At 42.7% G+C, this 22,464-nt stretch overlaps 1 protein-coding gene across 1 annotated transcript in view; it reads right to left on the bottom strand.

Annotated features, from left to right (window-relative positions):
- The window catches only part of LOC141110929 (cytoplasmic phosphatidylinositol transfer protein 1-like), a 302,399-nt gene that overhangs the window by 148,262 nt on the left and 131,673 nt on the right, over window positions 1-22,464 (bottom strand). The window contains exon 2 of the mRNA XM_073602732.1: window positions 3,168-3,316. Within this exon, the coding sequence (XP_073458833.1) occupies window positions 3,168-3,316 (149 nt within the window). The remainder of the gene's footprint in view (window positions 1-3,167; window positions 3,317-22,464) is intronic.

Below are 22,464 nucleotides of genomic sequence, written 5' to 3' on the forward strand. Positions count from 1 at the left end.
ATTCACACTGGAAATCGCAGCATCCACTGCTGGAGTTTTCCATCTTTTAGTGAATTTTTCCTCCATGGGATAGAGAACTGAGAATCTCTTTGGAGGGAGAAAATGCTTATCCGGATGATTCCATTCGGTATAAATAAGCTTCTCTAGTAATGCGTGGACAGGAAACGCATGCACTGGTTGTGAGGGTTTCAAAGAACCCAAAGAAGAAACCAGACTTTCAGCTGACAGTTAGCGGTAGCATGAAAGTGGAGCGAACCATGTCCGTTAGGATTTGTACCTCAGATTGTGAAGCTGAAACATCAACTGTTGTTTCCTCCGCAGAGGAATAATCGGTTAGTTTTTCCTGATCGTTTGAGGGTAATACCTCATCCTGTCCCCACTGTTCCCCTAGTAAAGGGTTTGGAGTGGGAGAGAGGGCTCTAGCACACTTCCTATCCTACTCAATGGAGGATGCAATTAAAGTGGCTAATCTTCCTTCTAAGCCTTGCAGGGCAGAGGAAAATACATTTTCAGTCATGTATACAGGGGCTGAAGTGTGAAAAGCAGTTGCACCACCAGCCGGTTCCAACGGCTCACCCTGGCTCGCCATGTCAGGTATCTCTGGAGAGGATGACAAAATGTAGAGGCATGACTGGAGTTCCCAGCGCCTGGGGGTGGTTTTGGTGCCTTAGTAGTAAGCTTTGAAGCCATAGTGCAAAGCACAAAAGTAGAGGCACTCTGATAACTGTCCTATTTACTTGAACAATAGTAGGAAAAACAATGACAGCATAGACTAATCTAATGCCAAAGTCTTTTCCTGCACTGCAATGTCTGTGTAAACCCCTCACGTGCACAAGCGCACCTGTATCCTGTGGCAGCCTTGCTTTAGCTGCTCTGATAGACACTGTCTGTTTTCAGAGTATCAGCTTTTAAGCCTTTTTCAGGTGTAAGCCTGATTGTGTGCGCCGTGTGTTTGCAAGGACGCCAAGTCCGCACACGGCGCCGACCGCTTAAGCCACGCCCCTTCCCCACTCTCCTTCCTCTGACGCCAGCCTCATACGCGCGGCGGCTTCGATCCGAAATATACACCAGAGGAGGAAAGGAGACTGCAGCCACGCTGCGGCATGTCTCCTTCACTTTTGCGGCTTATGGCAAGTAAATGTTTTCAATGCTGTTTAGCAAGAAGTCACCCCATACCCCCTGGGGGGGGGGGGGGGTAGGGGGTTTATACAGCAGTTTTATCAGCCTTTTTATGCTTTTAACATAACATGTATCCCCCAGCCTCAGTTGCCCCCTTGGGGGGAGAGGAGAACCCCCTCCAGCTGCTGAGATACACACTGTTAGCACTAGGGTATATACCTACATGGGGCCCTTTAATAGGGGTTCCACTGCTTTGGACCTTGTACAGCACCCCTCAGGACAACTTTAGGTAATGTAGCAAGACCAAAAAGAGTCCTGGTTCCTAGGGTCCAGCCCTCAAAAGGAGCATTGCAGGCAAAACCTCGTTCTTCTATGCGAGGCCCGGGTACCATCCTGGAGTCGCAGTGGCAGGATGGATCCGGTTGTGGAGGCTTTTTAAATCCAGCATGGATCCCTCCTGGAGCTCCGCAGAGCACATCTTCACTCGTACCAACACCTTTAGACACTGGCAAAAAAACTGAGGTACTCCTGGAAGGAGGGGTTATATAGGGGAGTCAACTTCCTGTATTGGGTGTGCCAGTGTCAAACATCTGAAGGTAGCTATAACCCACTAAGTAAATACTTGAGGCTCTGTGTCCTATGATGTACGATAAAGAAAGGTATTCCTACCCAAACACCAGCAGCTAGCCCAAACTCCCCCTGCGCTCTCCGTCACACAGGTGTCCAGCTTCTAGCTAGTTTGAGTAGCATATATGAGTGTATGCAGTAGTAGAGGGCGTAGTGTGTTTATTAGAGTGCTGGTAGTGGCAGGGTGAGACCATGCACTGATTACCAATTATCCACAATGTAATGGAGGAATACCTGCAATGGAGGAAGTGTCCAACATGCCACATCATCACGAATGAATACTTAGACAAGGAAGATAGCAAGATAGAATGCAATGGTGGCCAGTTAGCATAGTCAGCACTAAAGGGTACACATGATCGGATGATGGATTTTTTTTTTGTTTTTTGCATGCTAGTCTCCATTTTGAAAAAGAGGTTACTCAATTTATGTAAATTCTCGTATGACAGAATACAAATTCAGAAGTGATGTAACGTATTTGTATAGTATTGTATTGTATTTTTGGATGAAAACTACTGATTAAAACAAAAATAGTATGGTCTGGTATCATACGAGAACATTTTTTGGGCATTTGCCTCTTCGGTTAATTTTGGATGAACTATCGTGATCGGCTCTCGAAAGCTGGTTGCTAACAATCAGAATATCTTACAAATCGCTTCAAAAGCAGTATTTTTTTCATACGATTTTCTAATGTGTACTAGGCTTTAGTCGGAAATTATTAAGCAAACTTCAAAACTCGCAGGATCAACAAGTAACTTAGGTTATAATTTTGATACATGGTCTTTATAGGAACATTTTTTCTTTTGCACTAAGCACTGGATAATTTAATCTTTAGCTGGCATTCTACTTTAGGATGAAAATAGAAAAAAAGGATTTTCCAAAAACACCTAAAAAGAGAACTGACAAACTGGTGGGGTGGTGACATCACGCTCTCCACCTTGTCCAATCAGAGAATGCTTTGCATTCATTGAGAAAATGCAAAAGCTTTCTCTGAATGGTGCCCATGCTGAGCGGGCAACCTCCTATGTTTACAATGCATCAGGCCGGCCGCTCAGCAAAGGGACCCAGAAGCAAGTGGAGATCTCGGTCTACTTCAGTGGATTTCTATCGGCATTGGCCAGGTATGGTAAAAGCACAGTTATTTGGTCCAAGCTGGAACTATGTCAAAATATACCATATCTAAAATTCATTGATGCTGCAGAGTATATTCCCCCTGACTGAAACCTGCAGTGAGTGATCAATCTCAACACTGAAAGGGTTGTGCCAAAATTAACTATTTGCTAGAGGAACAACACCACATCTGTATATGAAATATGACACTGAAAATGACGCACAACATCCACATAAAAATGTAAAAAAAAGGACATAGAAGTTTTAACGTAAAAACTGGCAAATCCATTAGCATTAAATGTTTTATAGCACACCTGTTCAGGTAGACTCTTTTCTCCGTGTACTGCCCTTTGCCATGGATGGGGTCTTCATAAGGCTCATTGATGATCACTTCCACCCCTTCTCCATCTGAACTCTGTTCATGGCTGTGCTTGCTGATCATGTACAGCTGTCCAATCTTGTACTACACAAAAAACAAACATGTGTTAATGAAAGGTTTCCCTGCCACAACTTGGCATATGGCTGCAGTGCGACTTACAACTGCAGGTCTGATTTGACATGCATTATAGTGAAGGCCTTCAGAGATGTTTTACTTTCCATACTTGAGATAACATTCTAATGCTCAGAGTGTGTTGCTGGAGAACAAGTTAGAACAGGTGGGAATTTGGGTTATGCTAACTTGTTAGACACTGCCTCACTCACAGAAGGGAAGTGTGGGAAGTACTGACACAGATATCCTGCCTGGACAAGCAGCATGGGTTCACCTTGACTTCAGCAATGCTACACAAGTCATGCCTCACCAAGGAACAGTGCAGTGAGATAGTAGAGAGTTCTAACGTGTAATTAAAGTTTTTCATGAAAATGCTGCAATGAGCCTAATCTGTTGAACTGCTTAGAAAAAAAAAAACCCCACACAGCTCTCGCCCACTGCTGCTTTTTATGGAAAAAAAAAAAAAAAAAAAATATAGAAGAGGGAAATGTATTTGAAATAGAGCAGAGAGAATCTAGAGCAGCTGTACATCCTAACCTAACCCATCAACTTTTTATCTTCAGCTTATTCAGATAAAGCTGATCTCCAGGTTTTAAAGGGTAAGTTCACCTTCAGGAACACGTTAAGGCCCCTTTCACATGAGGCGGACTCCGTTTCTACGGAGCCCGCCTCGGTCCGCCGGCTCAGCGGGAGATCAGTCCGTTGATCTCCGCTGAGCCGGCGGATGACAGGTCCCTCTCTGCTCACTGAGCGGGGAGGGGCTTGTCAGGCGCCGCTGCCGCCTATGGAGGGATCGGACGAAAACGGACAGCGTGTCCGTTTTCGTCAGATCTCACCCGATCCGATCCGCCAGCGACGGATCTGGACGTAGAGCCATCCGTCTGCTTTTAGCGGATCGGACGGGGTCGGATGTCAGCGGACATGTCTCCGCTGACATCCGACGCTCCATAGGCTAACATGGATCGCCCGTTCAGGTCCGCCGTCAAAACTGACAGGCGGACCTGAACGGTCCGATCGTGTGAAAGGGGCCTTAGTGTTCCACTCTGAAAACGGGTGGAACATATAAAAAGTTCCTGCAGTCGCTCGGGGATCCACTGTCTGTGTGACAGCAGTAAGATGAGGAGAAGTTCACCATGCCAGCTGTCATTTTTTGAAAAGAGTGCGGCTGTGCAGGGCTCCGCCCACATGGCTGCGTCAATCAGTGTCCTGTGAGTGAATGAACTACAAGTACCAACATCCTCTGTGGCATTCAGTTTGCAGTTCTCAATGAACAAGGACGCTATTGAGCGTGGTGGTAGTTCATTGATTTTTCCTGTCAGTGTGAAACTGCCTGGCTGTACGATGTATGGGCAGACAGCTTACACTGACAATCTGCAGGAGTCATGCATGGCACCCGCCACCACCAGATCTCAATGCTTTCCAGGCTCCAAAAAAGAATAGAAAAAAAAAAAAAAAAAAAAAAAATTTATATATATATATATATATATATATATATATATATATATATATATATATATATATATATATATATATATATATATATATATATATACATACATACATACATACACACACATACACACACGTCCTTTAACCGCTTGCAGACCGGCCCACGTACATTTACTGCGGCAAGGAGACCGCTGTGTCAGAGCGCACACCTAGAATGTGATCGGACACTTCCGGGTCTGGGGCTTGCGCCCCTGGTGACCCTCTCGCGCTGTGATTATACACAGTGGGTACCTAAGACTATGCCTGCCAGCGCCCCTGATTACACAGTAAAGAGGCAGAACGGCAATCTTTAACGCCAAGGTTAAAAAAGGTACTGATCCTGTGTTTCTGCTAAGCAGGTACACTGATCTTTGCCTTCCCATAGTCAAAGCACCTCCCCACAGTTAGCAAGCACAACTTAAGCATACATTTAACCCTTCAATCACCTGATAACCCCTTCCCTGCAAGTGTCAGTACAGTGAATGCATTTTACTAGCATTGATCACTGTATTAGTGTCACGGGTCCCAAAAAAATAAATACAAAATAAAAAAAAGGGTCAGTTAGGAGTCTGATGCGTCTGCCGCAATATTCTAGTCCTGCTACAAGTCACTGATCACCGCCATTATCATTAAAAAATAAATAAAATAAAAATCTCAAAAGTTTGTAGACGCAACTTTTACGCAAACTAACCAATATGCTCATTGGCATTTTTTTTACCAAAAATATGTAGCAGAATACATATTGGCCTAAATTTAAGAAATTTGATTTTTACATCTTTTGTTTTTTATTGGTGATGTTTTATAGCAGAAAGTAAACGTTTTTTTTTTAAAAATTCAGAAAAGTACAAAGCTTCCTGTGAGTAGCCGAGTAATGCTCAGCCCAACTAAATTTTATTCCAGGAACCGGGATGAGAAGTTCTGTCCTAGAGCATACTGTATGTAGCTAATGCTACATACAGCTTATACAGCACAGACAGCCACTGCATCGCTGGTGAGGTAAATCTTTGTCTGGACCAGCTTGGCCCAAAACAAACTATTCAAACTTCACTAAAACCTGGAGATCAGCTTTAAAAGCGGATGTAAACCTGATTCATGAACTTTGAGCTGGGAACATTTGCAGTGTTTTGTTATCTCTCTTCAAAACACTATGTCCCATAGCTGTCTCCTGCTCAGTTCTTCTGTTATCAGCATAATAACTCGTGACAAGTTCTCCATCACATAGGATAAAAGCAGCTGGAGTTGTGTTTACTCCAGGAGGATGCAATAAATAGATTAGCAGAGCCCTGGACTATACAACAAACGGAGCTAAAAGTCTCTACCTATGAGGAGAGGGGGTGTGTGCGCCTTTTCGCCAATCAGCTGTCTTGGCTGCATACCCAGGCTTCACTGCAGTCTTAACCAGGAAGAGAATCTAACATGATGTGCACTTACTAAAAGATATATAAAAGATGAAGACAGCAGATACACACATAAAACTTATGTAGGGAGATTTGTTTAATCTCTATCATCGGAGGCTGTTCACTGCACTGGGTATATGTGAGGGTTTACATCCACTTTACGTTTTGAAACTGAAAGCTAGTTGCCACAGACAGCTGATATGAATTCTGGCTCACATATGCGAGATGGGCCTCACTGTTTCACAGTATAAAATGAACCCCTTATAGTAGTGATTATCTGTTTTTGTACTGTAAAGATTTGTTTTTTGACCCCATCATGACAGGTGATACAAAAAGCATGCTTCTGCTGCTACTACTACTACTACTACTACTACTACTACTAAAGGTCTTATGCTGGCCATACAGGAGAACAAAGTGCACTCATGTGACCCACAGGAGTAGAGCCAAAAGAGTTTAAAAGGAAACGATCTGTTCTGTGTAAGAGGCCATTTAGCAGTCACAAATGCACACTAACCAGCACAGCAGTTTGGAAGCATTGCATCCCATGCTTTATAGTTATGCGATTTACTGCCTCTGGGCTACGAAGCTGGCTACATAAAATACTTTGACTGGGTTGTGTGTATTCCTGGGGACAGCATGTTATACACTGAACACTGATTTGCAGCAGACTGCTTTCTGTGTAGATGTTTCATACAGTAGTACAGAGACTGTCCTCAATTACCATGATATACAGTAATAATGTTACATCTTTAAAGAGTTCACATTCAGGCAGCCTGCCGCTTGTCCACTAATGAATTGCCAGTTACGCTGAGCGCTATAATTGTAAAAACTGCTACAGGATGTCGATACTCTTCTAATCAAATATAGAATTACTTTAATACATTTCAGTTTTGACATACAGTAAAATGTTATACATGTGTATTTTCGAATTCATCATGATAACCTCAGACTTCAAAACTACAAATCCAAAGTAATTACCACGTCCAGACTCCAGACCCCCACAATCAAGTCCTGTGTAAACTTGTCATATGCACCACTACAAAATGTGTCCTACCATGCACCACCCTCTTCCTGATATTGTCTCTAAAGGCAAGGGTATCCAACTTGTGGCCCCAGGGAGCTCAAAATGCAGCTCTGGCCCATCTGAAGAGACGCCGGGGATGCTGTGCAAGCCAAGCAAGCCAACACAGACAAGCCTGGCCCATGCATGTAGGGATGCCGTGCAAACAGCATCTACGGCAACCTACATTGACAAGCCAGGCAAATGCATGTCTGCAGGGATGCCAGGGCTGTCATGTTCGCAATAGCACTGGCAGCAGGGAAGCCAAATAAATGCTGCATAGGCCAGATCTAGGCTGCCCTCCCCAGACAGCACATACATAGACTACATTCACTCCGGCGATTGCAGCAGTTTTCTCCTGTGGCTCTCAGCGGGTAGGTGTGGCTGCTGGCCCCATTCACTATAATGCCAGTTCCCTGGGAGCTGCACCTGCGGTAATCACTGCTGGACTTACTTTGTCTGTGTCCAGCAGTGATCACCAAAAAGGTAATCAATGGCTGAGCAGAGAGCCACGTATAGGTATGGCTGCTGGCATCCTGTCATAGTGAACGGGCCAGGCGGCCGCATCTACCCGCTGAGAGCCACAGGAGGAACGGCTCATCAGCTCTCCTTAATTTTAGTGTATTTGTATGTGTGGCCCAAGACAATTCCTCTTCTTCCAGAGGCCCAGGAAAGTCAAAAGGGAGGACACCCCTGCTCTAAGGCCTCTTGTTCATTAGGCATCTGAGCTCAAAAACAGCAAGTCCTGGTACATTTCCTCACAGCATGGCTCGAGTATGCACCAGTGTTTGCGTAAAAAATAAGTAAAAAGCTCTCCTTTTGACTTATTGTCTTCATTCTATGCCTTCATTCACTGGAACATGATATAGTGAGTTATTACTACATTACATCCCTTGTTTACCAGTGCTGATCAATTAGCATTTTTCAGTTACTGACTACGATGGTACTTGTATTTTTCCCTTCTTATATGTTCAGAAGGCCTTGTGCCTTTTATTATGTCTGTTGCATTCCTATTGTGCAAGTTTTGCACTTAGGATGCTTATTGGAATACTTCCACTTAATGTAAACTGTAGGTTATACTTTATAAAAAAAAAAAAAAAACAGTTTACGCCATAATAACCTCAAATGATTGAACAAAAAAAAAAAAAAAAAGTAAAAAGTTTTTATTTGCAATAGAAAAACGTATCAAAAAATGTTTAATTAAAAGAAATTTATATATTATATAAACAAAAAGCTGGAAAAAGTACCGGGGGGAGAGAAATTTCCCATTCTGGCCTGAGCATACGCTGCTCTAAAACCTTGATATATCGTTCAGCACCGATTGTGTCTTTCCAAACGTGCAAGCTGCCCGTTCCATTAGCACTAATGCACTCCCATACCATCAGAGATGCAGGCTTTTGAACTGAGAGCTAATAACCCGGAAGGCCCCTCTCCTCTTTAGTCTGGAGGACGCAGCACCCATGGTTGCCATACAGAACAAATTTTGATTCGTCGGACCTCAGAAGTTTTCCACTTTGCAACAGACCATTTTGAAATGAGCTTTGGCCCATAAAAGACAGCGTTTCTAGATCATGTTCAGATATGGCTTCTTTGCATGATAGAGGTTTAAAGGGATTCTAAAAGGGCAGAAGGATTTTATCTTTATGAATTCTATGCATTAAAAAGGTAAAGAAAAACCTCCTGTGTGCAGCTTCCCCACCCAGCCCCCCCTTATACTTGTTGTTCATTCAGAGTGTAAAAAAACAAAAAACTTACAGCTCCCCTGTGCTTGCACATAAAAAGGTGAGCGCATAGATAAGTCCCGTACACATGTAAAACGGTGTTTGCATCATGCATGTGAGGTATTGATGCAAATGTCAGCGCAAGAGCAAAAAAAAAAAAAAAAAAAAAAAAAAAAACATTTTATTCTAGGGCCGCTGCTAAAAAAAAAATATGTATGTATGTATGTATGTATGTATGTATGTATGTATGTATGTATGTATGTATGTATATACATACATACACACACACACACATATATACTCTGTTTGGGGGTTCCAAGTAATTTTCTAGCAAAAAAAAATTATGTTTTTTACATGTAGGGGAAATGTTAGTTGGCCTGGGTAGGAATTTGTTAAAGCAGTCAGCATGCAAATGCAGTCTGCCTATGAATGCCCACTCCTCCAGAGTAACACCCACCCATCAAGGCATTATCATATTTGCCCAACACCTATAACACTGCTTGCATCAATTATGAGGGCTCTTGAGAAGAGTACAGAAGCAGGGTGCTGTGATGTTTTCAGGAAGCTATGTACAGAATCCTGACAGCCCCTCCCACCAGCCATAATCACTGGGTCTAAAATAAGGCATGTAAAGAAAACAAAGATTTTATTTAGAAATTGTATTAGCATGTTGATGAGGGAGGAGCAAAGAACAAAGGAATGTGACAATTATGCATGTTAATCCTCACATTTAAAGTGTATGTTAACTCAACATTTATTTCTGATATGCGCCCGCTGTACCATGTACTTGTATTAAAAAGCAACCTGTTCTTTTTGCATTGCTTTTGTGTGAAATACTTTGTGTGCCTCCCAGCCCTTCGGTTTTCTGATTTTAAACTGACCACACTAGGCATGATAGCACATTGATCCCAGCGTGGTCCGTTTTCTACTTTGTAGTCCACTTGGGAGCAGAGCCTGCCCATCATCCAAAGGTCAGACTTTTGCTAACATACCACCCTGCACAGCCATTTACTGGCAAATAAATGTGCTGCGGTTTCTCTGCCACCCGCTGATATGCCCGCCTGTCCAGCTGGGCACAGTATTTCCGTTTTTGAATGTTACACGTGACTGTGCTCCATTCAAGCTGCTGCCACCCCCCCCAATCATCAGGAGTCTCCACCCTCACCTCTTTAAGCCCCTTATGCTGAAAACAGAGGTAATGTGTGATCATTTATAGAAAAACATACACCTATACATACACCAATCAGCCATATATATCACATAGCTGACCCCCCGTGTTTACAATGCATCACGGAAGCTGCTTGGCACAGGACCTGGAAGCAAGTGGATATCACTGTAGTAGCGACGTCTGCTTTAGTGATTTCCAGCTTCCAAAGGGATTAGCCAGGAATGGTATATACATTGTTACATTGGTCCAAACTGGACCAATTTGTGTATGTACAGTATATCTATATCTCAATAGGTGAACATGTTGTCCCTGAAGTTGACGTGTTGAAAGCAGAAAACAAATGGCCAAGTATAAGGATCTGAGTGACTTTGACAAGGGCAAAAAACTGCAATGGCTAGACTAGGTCAGAGCAACTCCAAAACTATAGCTCTTGTGGAATGTTCCCGCCTCCAGTGGTCAGGATCTACCAACAGTGCTCCAAGGAGGGAATAAAAAAAAAAAAAAAAAAAAAATTCAGTGAAAATGCGTCTTGGACAGCCAAGGCTCACTGATGCACACGGGGACTGACAGCTGGCCCGTGTAGTCCGACCCAATAGAAGAGCTACAGTTAAATTGCGGACCAAAGTCAACGCTGGTTTCAGGTGTCAACACAGTGCACTGCAGTTTGTTGTGTATGGAGCTGTGTAGCCACAATCAGGGTGCCCATAGCCAAAAGCACCTACAATGGGTATATGACCATCAGAACTGGACCACTGAGCAATGGAAGAAGGTGGCCTGGTCTGATGAATCACATTGGTCTTATACATCATGTGGGTACGTGTGTGTCATTTGCAAAACAAATCCAAAGAAATTCCCGGCTCAACTTACCGACCAGCCTGCTAACCAAACTGTCCTAACAGTATGCATTAAAAACAGGGGTTTAGTTTGCACACATTTGCAAATACATGCGCAAGCTACAGTGCATCCCCTAACCAATATTTCAACAGTACATGAGAATTTTTTTGGTTTTGTATGCGTTGCCCTTTCATGTGCTTCTTGCTGCACAGGCCAGTGGCCATTTGTTTGTACTTCTGAAATATTATTGAGGGGGACACACTGGACACCTTCGCTGCCATAGTATTATGTGTTGGGTGTCCAGTGCGTCCCTGTGACTTTGAGGGGTGGGCTTCCTCCAGGCTCACCTACCCTCTGACTATCCATTATAATGCTTGTGCTTCCATTGTGGAAGCTCTCAAAATTTAGAGTTAGGACTATAGATATTGGTGTGTCTTGACAGGGCTCTGTGGTTTACTCATGTATTCGCAAATGTGTGCAAACTAAACCCCTGTTTTTAAACACAAACTGTTAGACAGGACAATTCGGTTGGTCAGCAGGCTGGTTGGCAAGTTGAGCCAGGAATTTCTTTGGTTATGTTTTGGATGAGTTGTCCTTCCATGTGCTCCTTGCTGCAAAGGACAGTTATAGGTGAGGGCAGTGGCCATTTGTTTGTGTCACTTACCTAAGGAAAAAGGCAAGCAGGGGGAGGCAGTGTGATGCTTTTGGCAATGTTCTGCCATTCATGTGATCATTACTACCTAAAACACGGTTGCTGACCAAGTACACAAAAAATAAATTATATGTGTCAACCATACCTAGCTTTGCCATAAGGTGCCAGAAGAAGTGTTGAATTTTGACAAGAGTTCTTTTTAAATTAGATGTATCGAAGTTTCAGTAGCCAAAACATATTGGCCGAAAATGGCATTATCTGCGTTTTGTCAATAAGAGACAAAGGTGCTGAGAACACACGTGACTTTACCACGATTTTACTATGCTTATGGTGTTTTTCCTTATAGGTCATATGACTCAAAACCTGCATCAAAAACACCACAGGTGCGTGATTGATGTGTTCTTACTGCGTTGTCAATGCATTTCAACAGGGAGGTGCGTTTTTGGTGCTTTTTTTTTTTTTTTTTTTTTTTTAACTGACCAAAAAATGCAGCAAGCAGTATTTTTACCACCACAAAAGGAAGAGCAACAGACCAGTGTGAAGACATACATAGAATTTAAAGGGAGGCATTTTTCTTGAACTTTTCTTGCTCTAAAGGCACCAATAACGGATGACAAATTCATGATATTAATTAAAAAGTCAAATACAATTCTATATAAAGATATATTTATTTTTAAAAACTGTGCAATTTTCTGCCAAGTGTATCCTGCATGTTCGGTACCCCAAATTTTCATTCGTTACGCCTCTACTTTAAATCCAAAAGTAGCTTTAAAAAAAAAAAAAAAAAATGCTGCAGGTCTACCAATTCAGCAACATATTTTCAACTAATCATAGCTGCTGATACCTTGTATAAGCACAATTGTCATTTCTGATGAATGCTTGTAGTACCCTACATTACAAATGAAATGCTGTAGACTAGAAAATATCTGCTAATTGGTGTGGCCATTAGCGGGTCTCAGAAAAACAGGTACTCGTTTCTAGATCATGAAATGTGTAAAATGTAGTCAAGCACATAACAGAAATCTTTGTTGAGCGGGGGGTTCTGGGAAAGACGCCAAGCAGGTTCACAAACTGATTTACAGAGAGGGCGTTTGTAGCTGATGATGTGCGGAAAAGAATGCCAGAGGATATGTTCAGTTACTCTGCAAGAGGAAACAGGAACAGAATAATAAAAAAAAAAAAACCCCCCACTCCTCAAACTGCAGTCATTTCTGCTATTGAAGGTTGCCTTAAATTGGGTGACAGAACAGCCAGCAGGGAAGTACCCAAAAATATTCAATGAAAAGCAGATATGTGTTAGCTTGTTCAGTTTCACTGAGATCTTTTGAAAACCCCCCATTACATTTTTTTTCTTTTACCAAGGAGTCCCTTAGCAATAGTAAACCGATTTTATGAACAGGTTACACTCCTAATAAGATGTTTACAGTAAGCATGTTCACAGCCACCCACACACAGTGCCATTGTATTGCTGGTTCATAAAAACGCATTTTACAAGTACAAATCTTCAAAAAAAAAAAAAACTACATTATCTGAAAGCAAAGTCTGTTTGATCGGACAAATTCAACTTTTAATCCGATTTTTAGTGAGCCTACGAGTTAGGAAATATCAAAAAGGTGTCTGCCTTACTTTTAAAAAAGGTACAGGTTCCATGTCCAAAGCCTAACCGGCAATGGCAGATCCTAAATTTCTTTTCTTCACTTTTAAGCCCAAATCTTGACTTGAACAACTAAGCGACACTCCGCTCACCCCCCTACACCAAGTGTTAAGCTGGCTATACAGTACGCAAGTAGAACTGATTGAGCAGCAAAAATCAAAACAGGGTGGCTGTACAAATAGTTGGTAGATCGACTTCTGTATAACCACCCTGCCCGTACATGAAATTAAACTGGACAAATTTTGATGTATGGCCACCTTTATACTTCTCTTTAGGCTGGTCATGAGATGGTCTTCTCTCCTCCAGCAGTGGGTAGTCTAGTGACTGACATTCACTCAGGGAGGTAGATTCAAAAGGACTTGCTCTCCCAGGATCTTCAGTCTTCCTTGTTGAACGAGGCTGAGAATTATTCAACCCAGAAGACAGAGAACACCTTGTGGTGAAATGGTATTACTGCAGGACACTGTCACAGACTGAAGGGGCGCACTTCTGGGGTGTTCCTGTTTAAAGCACCTGCTGGGGGACAGTTTCATTGCCAGACATTGTGCTTTAACCACTTGACCTCCAGAAGATTTACCCCCTTTATGACCAGGCCATATAGCAGTGCACTATAACTGAAAATTGCACGGTCGTGTGATACCGCACCCAAATAAAATTTAAATATAATAAAAAGGTGTCTATCTAATCTATCCTTCCAATATTCATGTATGGTTGCCGTACACAATTTTCACTTGATGTTTTGTATATATGTACAGTTTGTAATAAAAGTAGACTTTTTTATATTTACCACCCATTTGACTTTAAAATCTACCAGTGCCGCAATAGTCCCACCCCTTGAGGTATTTCTCCATTTCCAAATAAAATTTAGGTAATCTTTTCACTCAATAAGAGCTCTCTTCTGGGGGTATTTGATCACCAAAGATCAAATACCACCAACCTTTTTTTTTTTTTTTTTTGCACTATAAAAACAAACAAAAAAAAAAAAAAAAAAAAAGTTCATAAATTTAGGTCAATGCGTATTCTGCTACGTTTTTGGTAAAAAAAAAAAAAAAATTCCATGCATCGAATATGGATTGGTTTATGCGTAGTGTCCACAAACTATGGGATATATTTATGGCATTTTATTTTTTTATACTAGCAATGGTGGCCATCAGTGACTTATTGCAGGGCTGCCATATTTGCCAGTGACAAATACAGTGATCAGTGCTTAAAAATAAGCACTGTCACTGTATTAACCTCTTCCCAGCCAGTGTCATTAAAATCTAGGGCAATCAAGGGGTTGACTGTGTGCCGTGTTAGTGTGTTAACTGTATGCCGCTTTTACTGGGGAAGCAATAGAATCTAGTCCCTGCTTTGAAGGAACACAGAAACCATTCCTTCCCTCCACAGAACTGAGATATGCCTTGTGTACATAGGCATATCTCAGTTCTTTGTATTGCCTACAAACATTGAGTGCCCGGTACCTGCAGATTGGCTTATGCCGTGAATAATCACAGCAGAAATGGCCCGCGGGCCCCTGCATGCCGAAGTCCAGAATCACACATATACTGCAGATGTGATCCAACGCACAGCTGTCGCCCTGTAGCAGTAAAATTGCTATGGGACGGACACACACACACATACTTTTGTGAAAAGTATTTGCCCCCTTTCTGATATTTACATTATTAAAGATAACCCAAGTAAATACAAAATGCAGTTTTTAAAAATGATGGTTTCATTTATTAAGGCAAAAAAATTTTCACTTTATGTGAAAAAGTTATTGCCCCCTAAACCTAATAACTGCAGTTGTTTCCAGGCAAGGCTGGCACAATCAATCAAGCATTTGCGATAACTGGCAATGAGTCTTTTACATTGCTGTGGAGCAATTTTGGCCCACTCTTTGCAGAATTGTTTTAACCACTTCAGCCCCGGAAGAATTTACCATCTTCCTGACCAGAGCACTTTTTGCGATGCGGCACTGCGTCGCTTTAACTGACAATTGCGTGGTCGTGCGACATGGCTCCCAAACAAAATTGATGTCTTTTTTTCCCACAAATAGAGCTTTTTGGTGGTATTTGATCGCCTCTGCATTTTTTTTGCTCTATAAACAAAAATAGAGCGACAATTTTGGAAAAAAAAAAAAAAAAAAAAAAAAAAAAACCACACACAACGCATTATTTTTTACTTTTTGCTATAATAAATATCCCCCAAAAATATATAAAAACAAATTTTTTTTCCTCAGTTTAGGCCGATACGTATTCTTCTACATTTTTTTTTCCCCAAAAATATCGCAATAAGCGATTATTGATCAGTTTGCACAAAAGTTGTAGCGTTTACAAAATAGGGGATAGTTTTATGGCATTTTTATTAATAATTTTTTTTTTTTTTTTAAATGGCAGCGATCAGCGATTTTTATCATGACTGCGACATTATGGCGGACACATCGGACATTTTTGACACATTTTTGGGACCACTGTCATTTATACAGCAATCAGTGCTATAAAAATGCACAGATTCCTGTGTAAATGACACTGGCAGTGAAGGGGTTAACCACTAGGGGGCGGGGAGGGGTTAAATCAGTACTAGGGAGTGTTTTATAACTGTCAGGGGGATGGGCTGTGTGTGTGATGTCACTGATCTCTGCTCCGATGACAGGGAGCAGAGATCGAGTGACACTGTCACTAGGCAGAACGGGGAGATGCTGTTTACATCAGCATCTTCCCTTTCTTCCTCCCCGTGATGCGATCGCGGGTATCCCCGCGGCGATCGAGTCCGTGGGACCCGCGACCCGACTCGCGGAGCTCGCCCACTGGCCGCCTCTTAAAGGGCAACGTACAGGTACGTGATTTTGCCTGTACGAGCCCTTCTGCCGCAGTATATCTGCGTGAGGCGGTCGGCAAGCGGTTAAGTAAGCCATATTGGAGGGTTTTCCAGCATGAATGGCCTGTGTAAGGTCATGATACAGCATCTCAGTTGGATTTAACCACTTCAGCCCCGGAAGATTTTACCCCCTTCCTGACCAGAGCACTTTTTACAATTTGGCACTGTATTGCTTTAACTGACAATTGCGTGGTCATGCAATACTGTACCCAAATTTTGCGTCCTTTTTTCCCCTCACAAATAGAGCTTTCTTTTGGTGGTATTTGACCACCTCTGCGGTTTTTACTTTTTGCTATAATAAATGTCCCCCCCCAAAAAAACAACAAAAAAACATTTCTTCATCAGTTTAGGCCAATATCCATTCTACATTTTTTTCCCTACCAAGAATGTAGAAAAGATATTGGCCTAAACTGATGAAATTTGTTTTTTTTTTGTTTTTTTTTTCAATTTGGGGGATATAGCAAAAAGTAAAAAATACATTTCTTCAATAAATATCCCCCAATTTTTTTTTTTTTTGGGGGGGGGGGGGGGGATATATATGTAGAATAGATATTGGCCTAAACTGATGAAGAAATTAGTTTTTTTTTTATTATAGCAAAAAGTATTGTTTTTTTTTTTTTCAAAATTGTCACTTTGTTTTCCCCAAAAATATCTCAATAAGTGTATATTGATTGTAGACGCTATAACTTTTGCGCAAGCCAAACTATGGGAAAGATTTGGCATTTTTATGGCGTTATTTATTTTTATTTTTTACCAGCAATGGCGGTGATCTGCGATTTTTAGTGGTATTGTGATGGACAGATCGGAGACTTGACACATTTTTGGGACCATTGACATTTATAGAGCGATCAGTGCTATAAATATGCACTGATTACTGTATAAATGTCACTGGCAGGGAAGGGGTTCACACTAGGGGGCAATCAAGGGGTTAACTGTGTGGGGATGGGACTAACTAGGAGAGACTACAGATCGCTGTCCCTGTTTACACACACAAATCCCCGTGCTGTCTCTCGTGCACGCGATCGCACCCGTCGGCCATGCGCATTCAGTGAGCGCCCTCTGGTGGCTCTCCTGGGCAAAGAGATAGAGACACACACACACACAGGATTTCGCCCAGTAGAGCCAACATCCACACACACACACACACGTCCATAAATATTGGGACATCAACACAATTCTAATCTTTTTGGCTCTATACACCACCACAATGGATTTGAAATGAACAAGATATGATTTAACTGCAGACTCTCAGCTTTAATTTGAGGGTATTTACATCCAAATCAGGTGAACGGTGTAGGAATTACAACAGTTTGTATATGTGCCTCCCACTTTTTAAGGGACCAAAAGTAATGGGACAATTGGCTGCTCAGCTGTTCCATGGCCAGGTGTGTGTTATTCCCTCATTATCCCACTTACAAGGAGCAGATAAAAGGTCCAGAGTTCATTTCAAGTGTGCTATTTGCATTTGGAATCTGTTGCTGTCAACTCTCAATATGAGATCCAAAGAGCTGTCACTATCAGTGAAGCAAGCTATCAGGCTGAAAAAACAAAACAAACCCATCAGAGATAACAAAAATATTAGGTGTGGCCAAATTAACCGTCTGGAACATCCTTAAAAAGAAAGGACGCACCGGTGAGCTCAGCAACACCAAAAGACCCAGAAGACCACGGAAAACAACTGTGGTGGATGACGGAAGAATTCTTTCTCTGGTGAAGAAAACACCCTTCACAACAGTTGGCCAGATCAAGAACATTCTCCAGGAGGTAGGTGTATGTGTGTCAAAGTCCACAATCAAGAGAAGACTTCACCAGAGTAATTATAGAGGGTTCACCACAAGATGTAAACCATTGGTGAGCCTCAAAAACAGGAAGGCCTGATTAGAGTTTTCCAAACATCTAAAAAAAAGCCTTCACAGTTCTGGAACAACATCCTATGGACAGATGAGACCAAGATCAGCTTGTACCAGAGTGATGGGAAGAGAAGAGTATGGAGAAGGAAAGGAACTGCTCATGATCCAAATGCATACCACCTCATCAGTGAAGCATGGTGGTGGTAGTGTCATGGCGTGGGCATGTATGGCTGCCAATGGAACTGGTTCTCTTGTATTCATTGATGATGTGACTGCTGACAAAAGCAGCATGAATTCTGAAGTGTTTCGGGCAATATTATCTGCTCATATTCAGCGAAATGCTTCAGAACTCATTGGACGGCTCTTCACAGTGCAGATGGACAATAGCCTGAAGCATAGTGCGAAAGAGTTTTTTAAAGGGACAGAAGTGGAATGTTATGCAATGTCCAAGTCAATCACCTGACCTAAATCCGATTGAGCATGCATTTCACTTGTTGAAGACAATACTGAAGGGAAAATGCCCCAAGAACAAGCAGGAACTGAAGACAGTTGCAGTAGAGGCCTGGCAGAGCATCACCAGGGATGAAACCCAGCGTCTGGTGATGTCTATGCGTTCCAGACTTCAGGCTGTGATTGACTGCAAAGGATTTGCAACCAAGTATTAACCACTTGCCGACCGCCTCACGACGATGTACGTCGGCAGAATGGCACGGGCAGGCAGAATCACGTACCTGTATGTGATCTGCCTCCTGCGGGCGGGGGGTCCAATCGGACCTCCCCCCCCCCCCCCGGTGCCCAAGGCGGTCGGCATTTGTCCCGCCGGCGATCAGAGGTGAGGGGGAGGCCATCCATTGGTGGCCCCCCCTCCCGATCGCTCCCAGAAGATGGGATCATTCCCCTTCCTCTGTATAGTACACAGAGGCAGAGGAAATACTGTCATCTCTCCTCGGCTCGGTATTTTCCATTCCGGCGCCGAGGAGAGAAGACTGCAATGTGGGTGCACCAACACAACACATTACAGTAGAACATGCCAGGCACACAATACACCCCCTTTACCCCCCCAATCACCCCCCCCCCCCCATCACACTGACACCAAGCAGTTTTTTTGTATTGTTTTTTCTGATTACTGCATTGGTGTCAGTCTGTGACAGTTAGTGTGGTAGGGCAGTTAGTGGTAGCCCCCTTTAGGTCTAGGATACCCCCCCTAATAAAGTTTTAACCCCTTGATCACCCCCCGTCGCCAGTGTCGCTAAGCAAACATTTTTCTGATCGCTGTATTAGTGTTACTGGTGACGCTAGTTAGGGAGGTAAATATTTAGGTTCGCCGTCAGCGTTTTATAGCGTCAGGGACCCCCATATACTACCTAATAAATGTTTTAACCCCTTGATTGCCCCCTAGTTAACCCTTTCACCACTGATCACCGTATAACCGTTAGGGGTGACGCTGGTTAGTTCATTTTTTATAGTGTCAGGGCACCCGCCATTTATTACCCAATAAAGGTTTAGCCCCCTGATCGCCTGGCGGTGATATGCGTTGCCCCAGGCAGCGTCAGATTAGCGCCAGTACCGCTAACACCCATGCACGCAGCATACGCCTCCCTTAGTGGTATAGTATCTGAACGGATCAATATCTGATCCGATCAGATCTATACTAGCGTCCCCAGCAGTTTAGGGTTCCCAAAAACGCAGTGTTAGCGGGATCAGCCCAGAAACCTGCTAGCACCTGTGTTTTGCCCCTCCGCCCGGCCCAGCCCAGCCCACCCAAGTGCAGTATCGATCGATCACTGTCACTTACAAAACGCTAAACGCATAACTGCAGCATTCGCAGAGTCAGGCCTGATCCCTGCGATCGCTAACAGTTTTTCTGGTAGCGTTTTGGTGAACTGGCAAGCACCAGCCCCAGGCAGCGTCAGGTTAGTGCCAGTACCGCTAACACCCACGCACGCACCGTACACCTCCCTTAGTGGTATAGTATCTGAACGGATCAATATCTGATCCGATCAGATCTATACTAGCGTCCCCAAAAATGCAGTGTTAGTGGGATCAGCCCAGATACCTGCTAGCACCTGCGTTTTGCCCCTCCGCCCGGCCCAGCCCAGCCCACCCAAGTGCAGTATCGATCGATCACTGTCACTTACAAAACACTAAACACATAACTGCAGCGTTTGCAGAGTCGGGCATGATCCCTGCGATCGCTAACAGTTTTTTTGGTAGCATTTTGGTGAACTGGCAAGCGCCAGCGGCCTAGTACACCCCGGTCGTGTCAAACCAGCACTGCAGTAACACTTGGTGACGTGGCAAGTCCCATAAGTGCAGTTCAAGCTGGTGAGGTGGCAAGCACAAGTAGTGTCCCGCTGCCACCAAGAAGAAGACAAAACACAGGCTCGTCGTGCCCATAGTGCCCTTCCTGCTACATTCGCCAATCCTAATTGGGAACCCACCACTTCTGCAGCGCCCGTACTTCCTCCATTCACATCCCCAACAAAATGCAGTTGGCTGCATGAGAGGCATTTTCTTTATGTCCTCCCGAGTACCCCTACCCAACGAACCCCCCCAAAAAAGATGTTGTGTCTGCAGCAAGCGCGGATATAGGCGTGACACCTGCTATTATTGTCCCTCCTGTCCTGACAATCCTGGTCTTTGCATTGGTGAATGTTTTGAAAGCTACCATACACTAGTTGAGTATTAGCGTAGAGTACAGCATTGCACAGACTAGGCACACTTTCACAGAGTCTCCCAAGATGCCATCGCATTTTGAGAGACCCGAACCTGGAACCGGTTACAGTTATAAAAGTTAGTTACAAAAAAAAAAAAAAAAGTGTAAAATATATAAAAAAAAAAAAAGTTGTCGTTTTATTGTTCTCTCTCTCTATTCTCGCTCTATTGTTCTGCTCTTTTTTTACTGTATTCTGCAATGTTTTATTATTATGTTTTATCATGTTTGCTTTTCAGGTATGCAATTTTTTATACTTTACCGTTTACTGTGTTTTATTGTTAACCATTTTTTTGTCTTCAGGTACGCCATTCACGACTTTGAGTGGTTATACCAGAATGATGCCTGCAGGTTTAGGTATCATCTTGGTATCATTCTTTTCAGCCAGCAGTCAGCTTTCATGTAAAAGCCATCCTAGTGGCTAATTTACAAGCAGTGGGAGGGAATGCCCCAACCCTCCCCCACCGTCTTCCGTGTTTTTCTCTGGCTCTCCTGTCTCAACAGGGAACTTGAGAATGCAGCTGGTGATTCAGCCAGCTGACCATAGAGCTGATCAGAGACCAGAGTGGCTCCAAACATCTCTATGGCCTAAGAAACCGGAAGCTACGAGCATTTCATGACTTAGATTTCGCCGGATGTAAACCGTGCCATTGGGAAATTGGGAAAGCATTTTATCACACCGATCTTGGTGTGGTCAGATGCTTTGAGGGCAGAGGAGAGATCTAGGGTCTAATAGACCCCAATTTTTTCAAAAAAAAAAAAAAAAAAAAAAAAAAGAAGGAGTACCTGTCACTACCTATTGCTATCATAGGGGATATTTACATTCCCTGAGATAACAATAAAAATGATTAAAAAAAAAAAAAAAAGAAGAAAGGAACAGTCTAAAAATAAGATAAAAAAAAGCAAAAAAATAATAATAAAAAAAAAAAAAAAAAAAAAAAAAAATATAAAGCACCCCTGTCCCCCCCTGCTCTCGCGCTAAGGCGAATGCAAGCGTTGGTCTGGCATCAAATGTAAAACAGCAATTGCACCATGCATGTGAGGTATCACCGCGAAGGTCAGATCGAGGGCAGTAATTTTAGCAGTAGACCTCCTCTGTAAATCTAAAGTGGTAACCTGTAAAGGCTTTTAAAAATGTATTTATTTTGTTGCCACTGCACGTTTGTGCGCAATTTTAAAGCATGTCATGTTTGGTATCCATGTACTCGGCCTAAGATCATCTTTTTTATTCCATCAAACATTTGGGCAATATAGTGTGTTTTAGTGCATTAAAATTTAAAAAAGTGTGTTTTTTCCCCAAAAAATGCGTTTGAAAAAAATCGCTGCGCAAATACTGTGTAAAGAAAAAAAAAAAAAAAAATGAAACACCCACCATTTTCATCTGTAGGGCATTTGCTTTAAAAAATATATATAATGTTTGGGGGTTCAAAGTAATTTTCTTGCAAAAAAAAATTATTTTTTTCATGTAAACAAAAAGTGTCAGAAAGGGCTTTGTCTTCAAGTGGTTAGAAGTGTGGGTGATGTGTGACATAAGCTTCTAAATGTTGTGCATAAAATGCCAGGACAGTTCAACCCCCCCCCAAATGACCCCATTTTGGAAAGTAGACACCCCAAACTATTTGCTGAGAGGCATGTCGAGTCCATGGAATATTTTATATTGTGACACAAGTTGCGGGAAAGACAAATTTTTTTTTGTTTTCCACAAAGTTGTCACCAAATGATATA

Source organism: Aquarana catesbeiana, linkage group LG10, assembly GCF_042186555.1.
Source record: "Aquarana catesbeiana isolate 2022-GZ linkage group LG10, ASM4218655v1, whole genome shotgun sequence".
Lineage (NCBI taxonomy): Eukaryota > Metazoa > Chordata > Amphibia > Anura > Ranidae > Aquarana > Aquarana catesbeiana.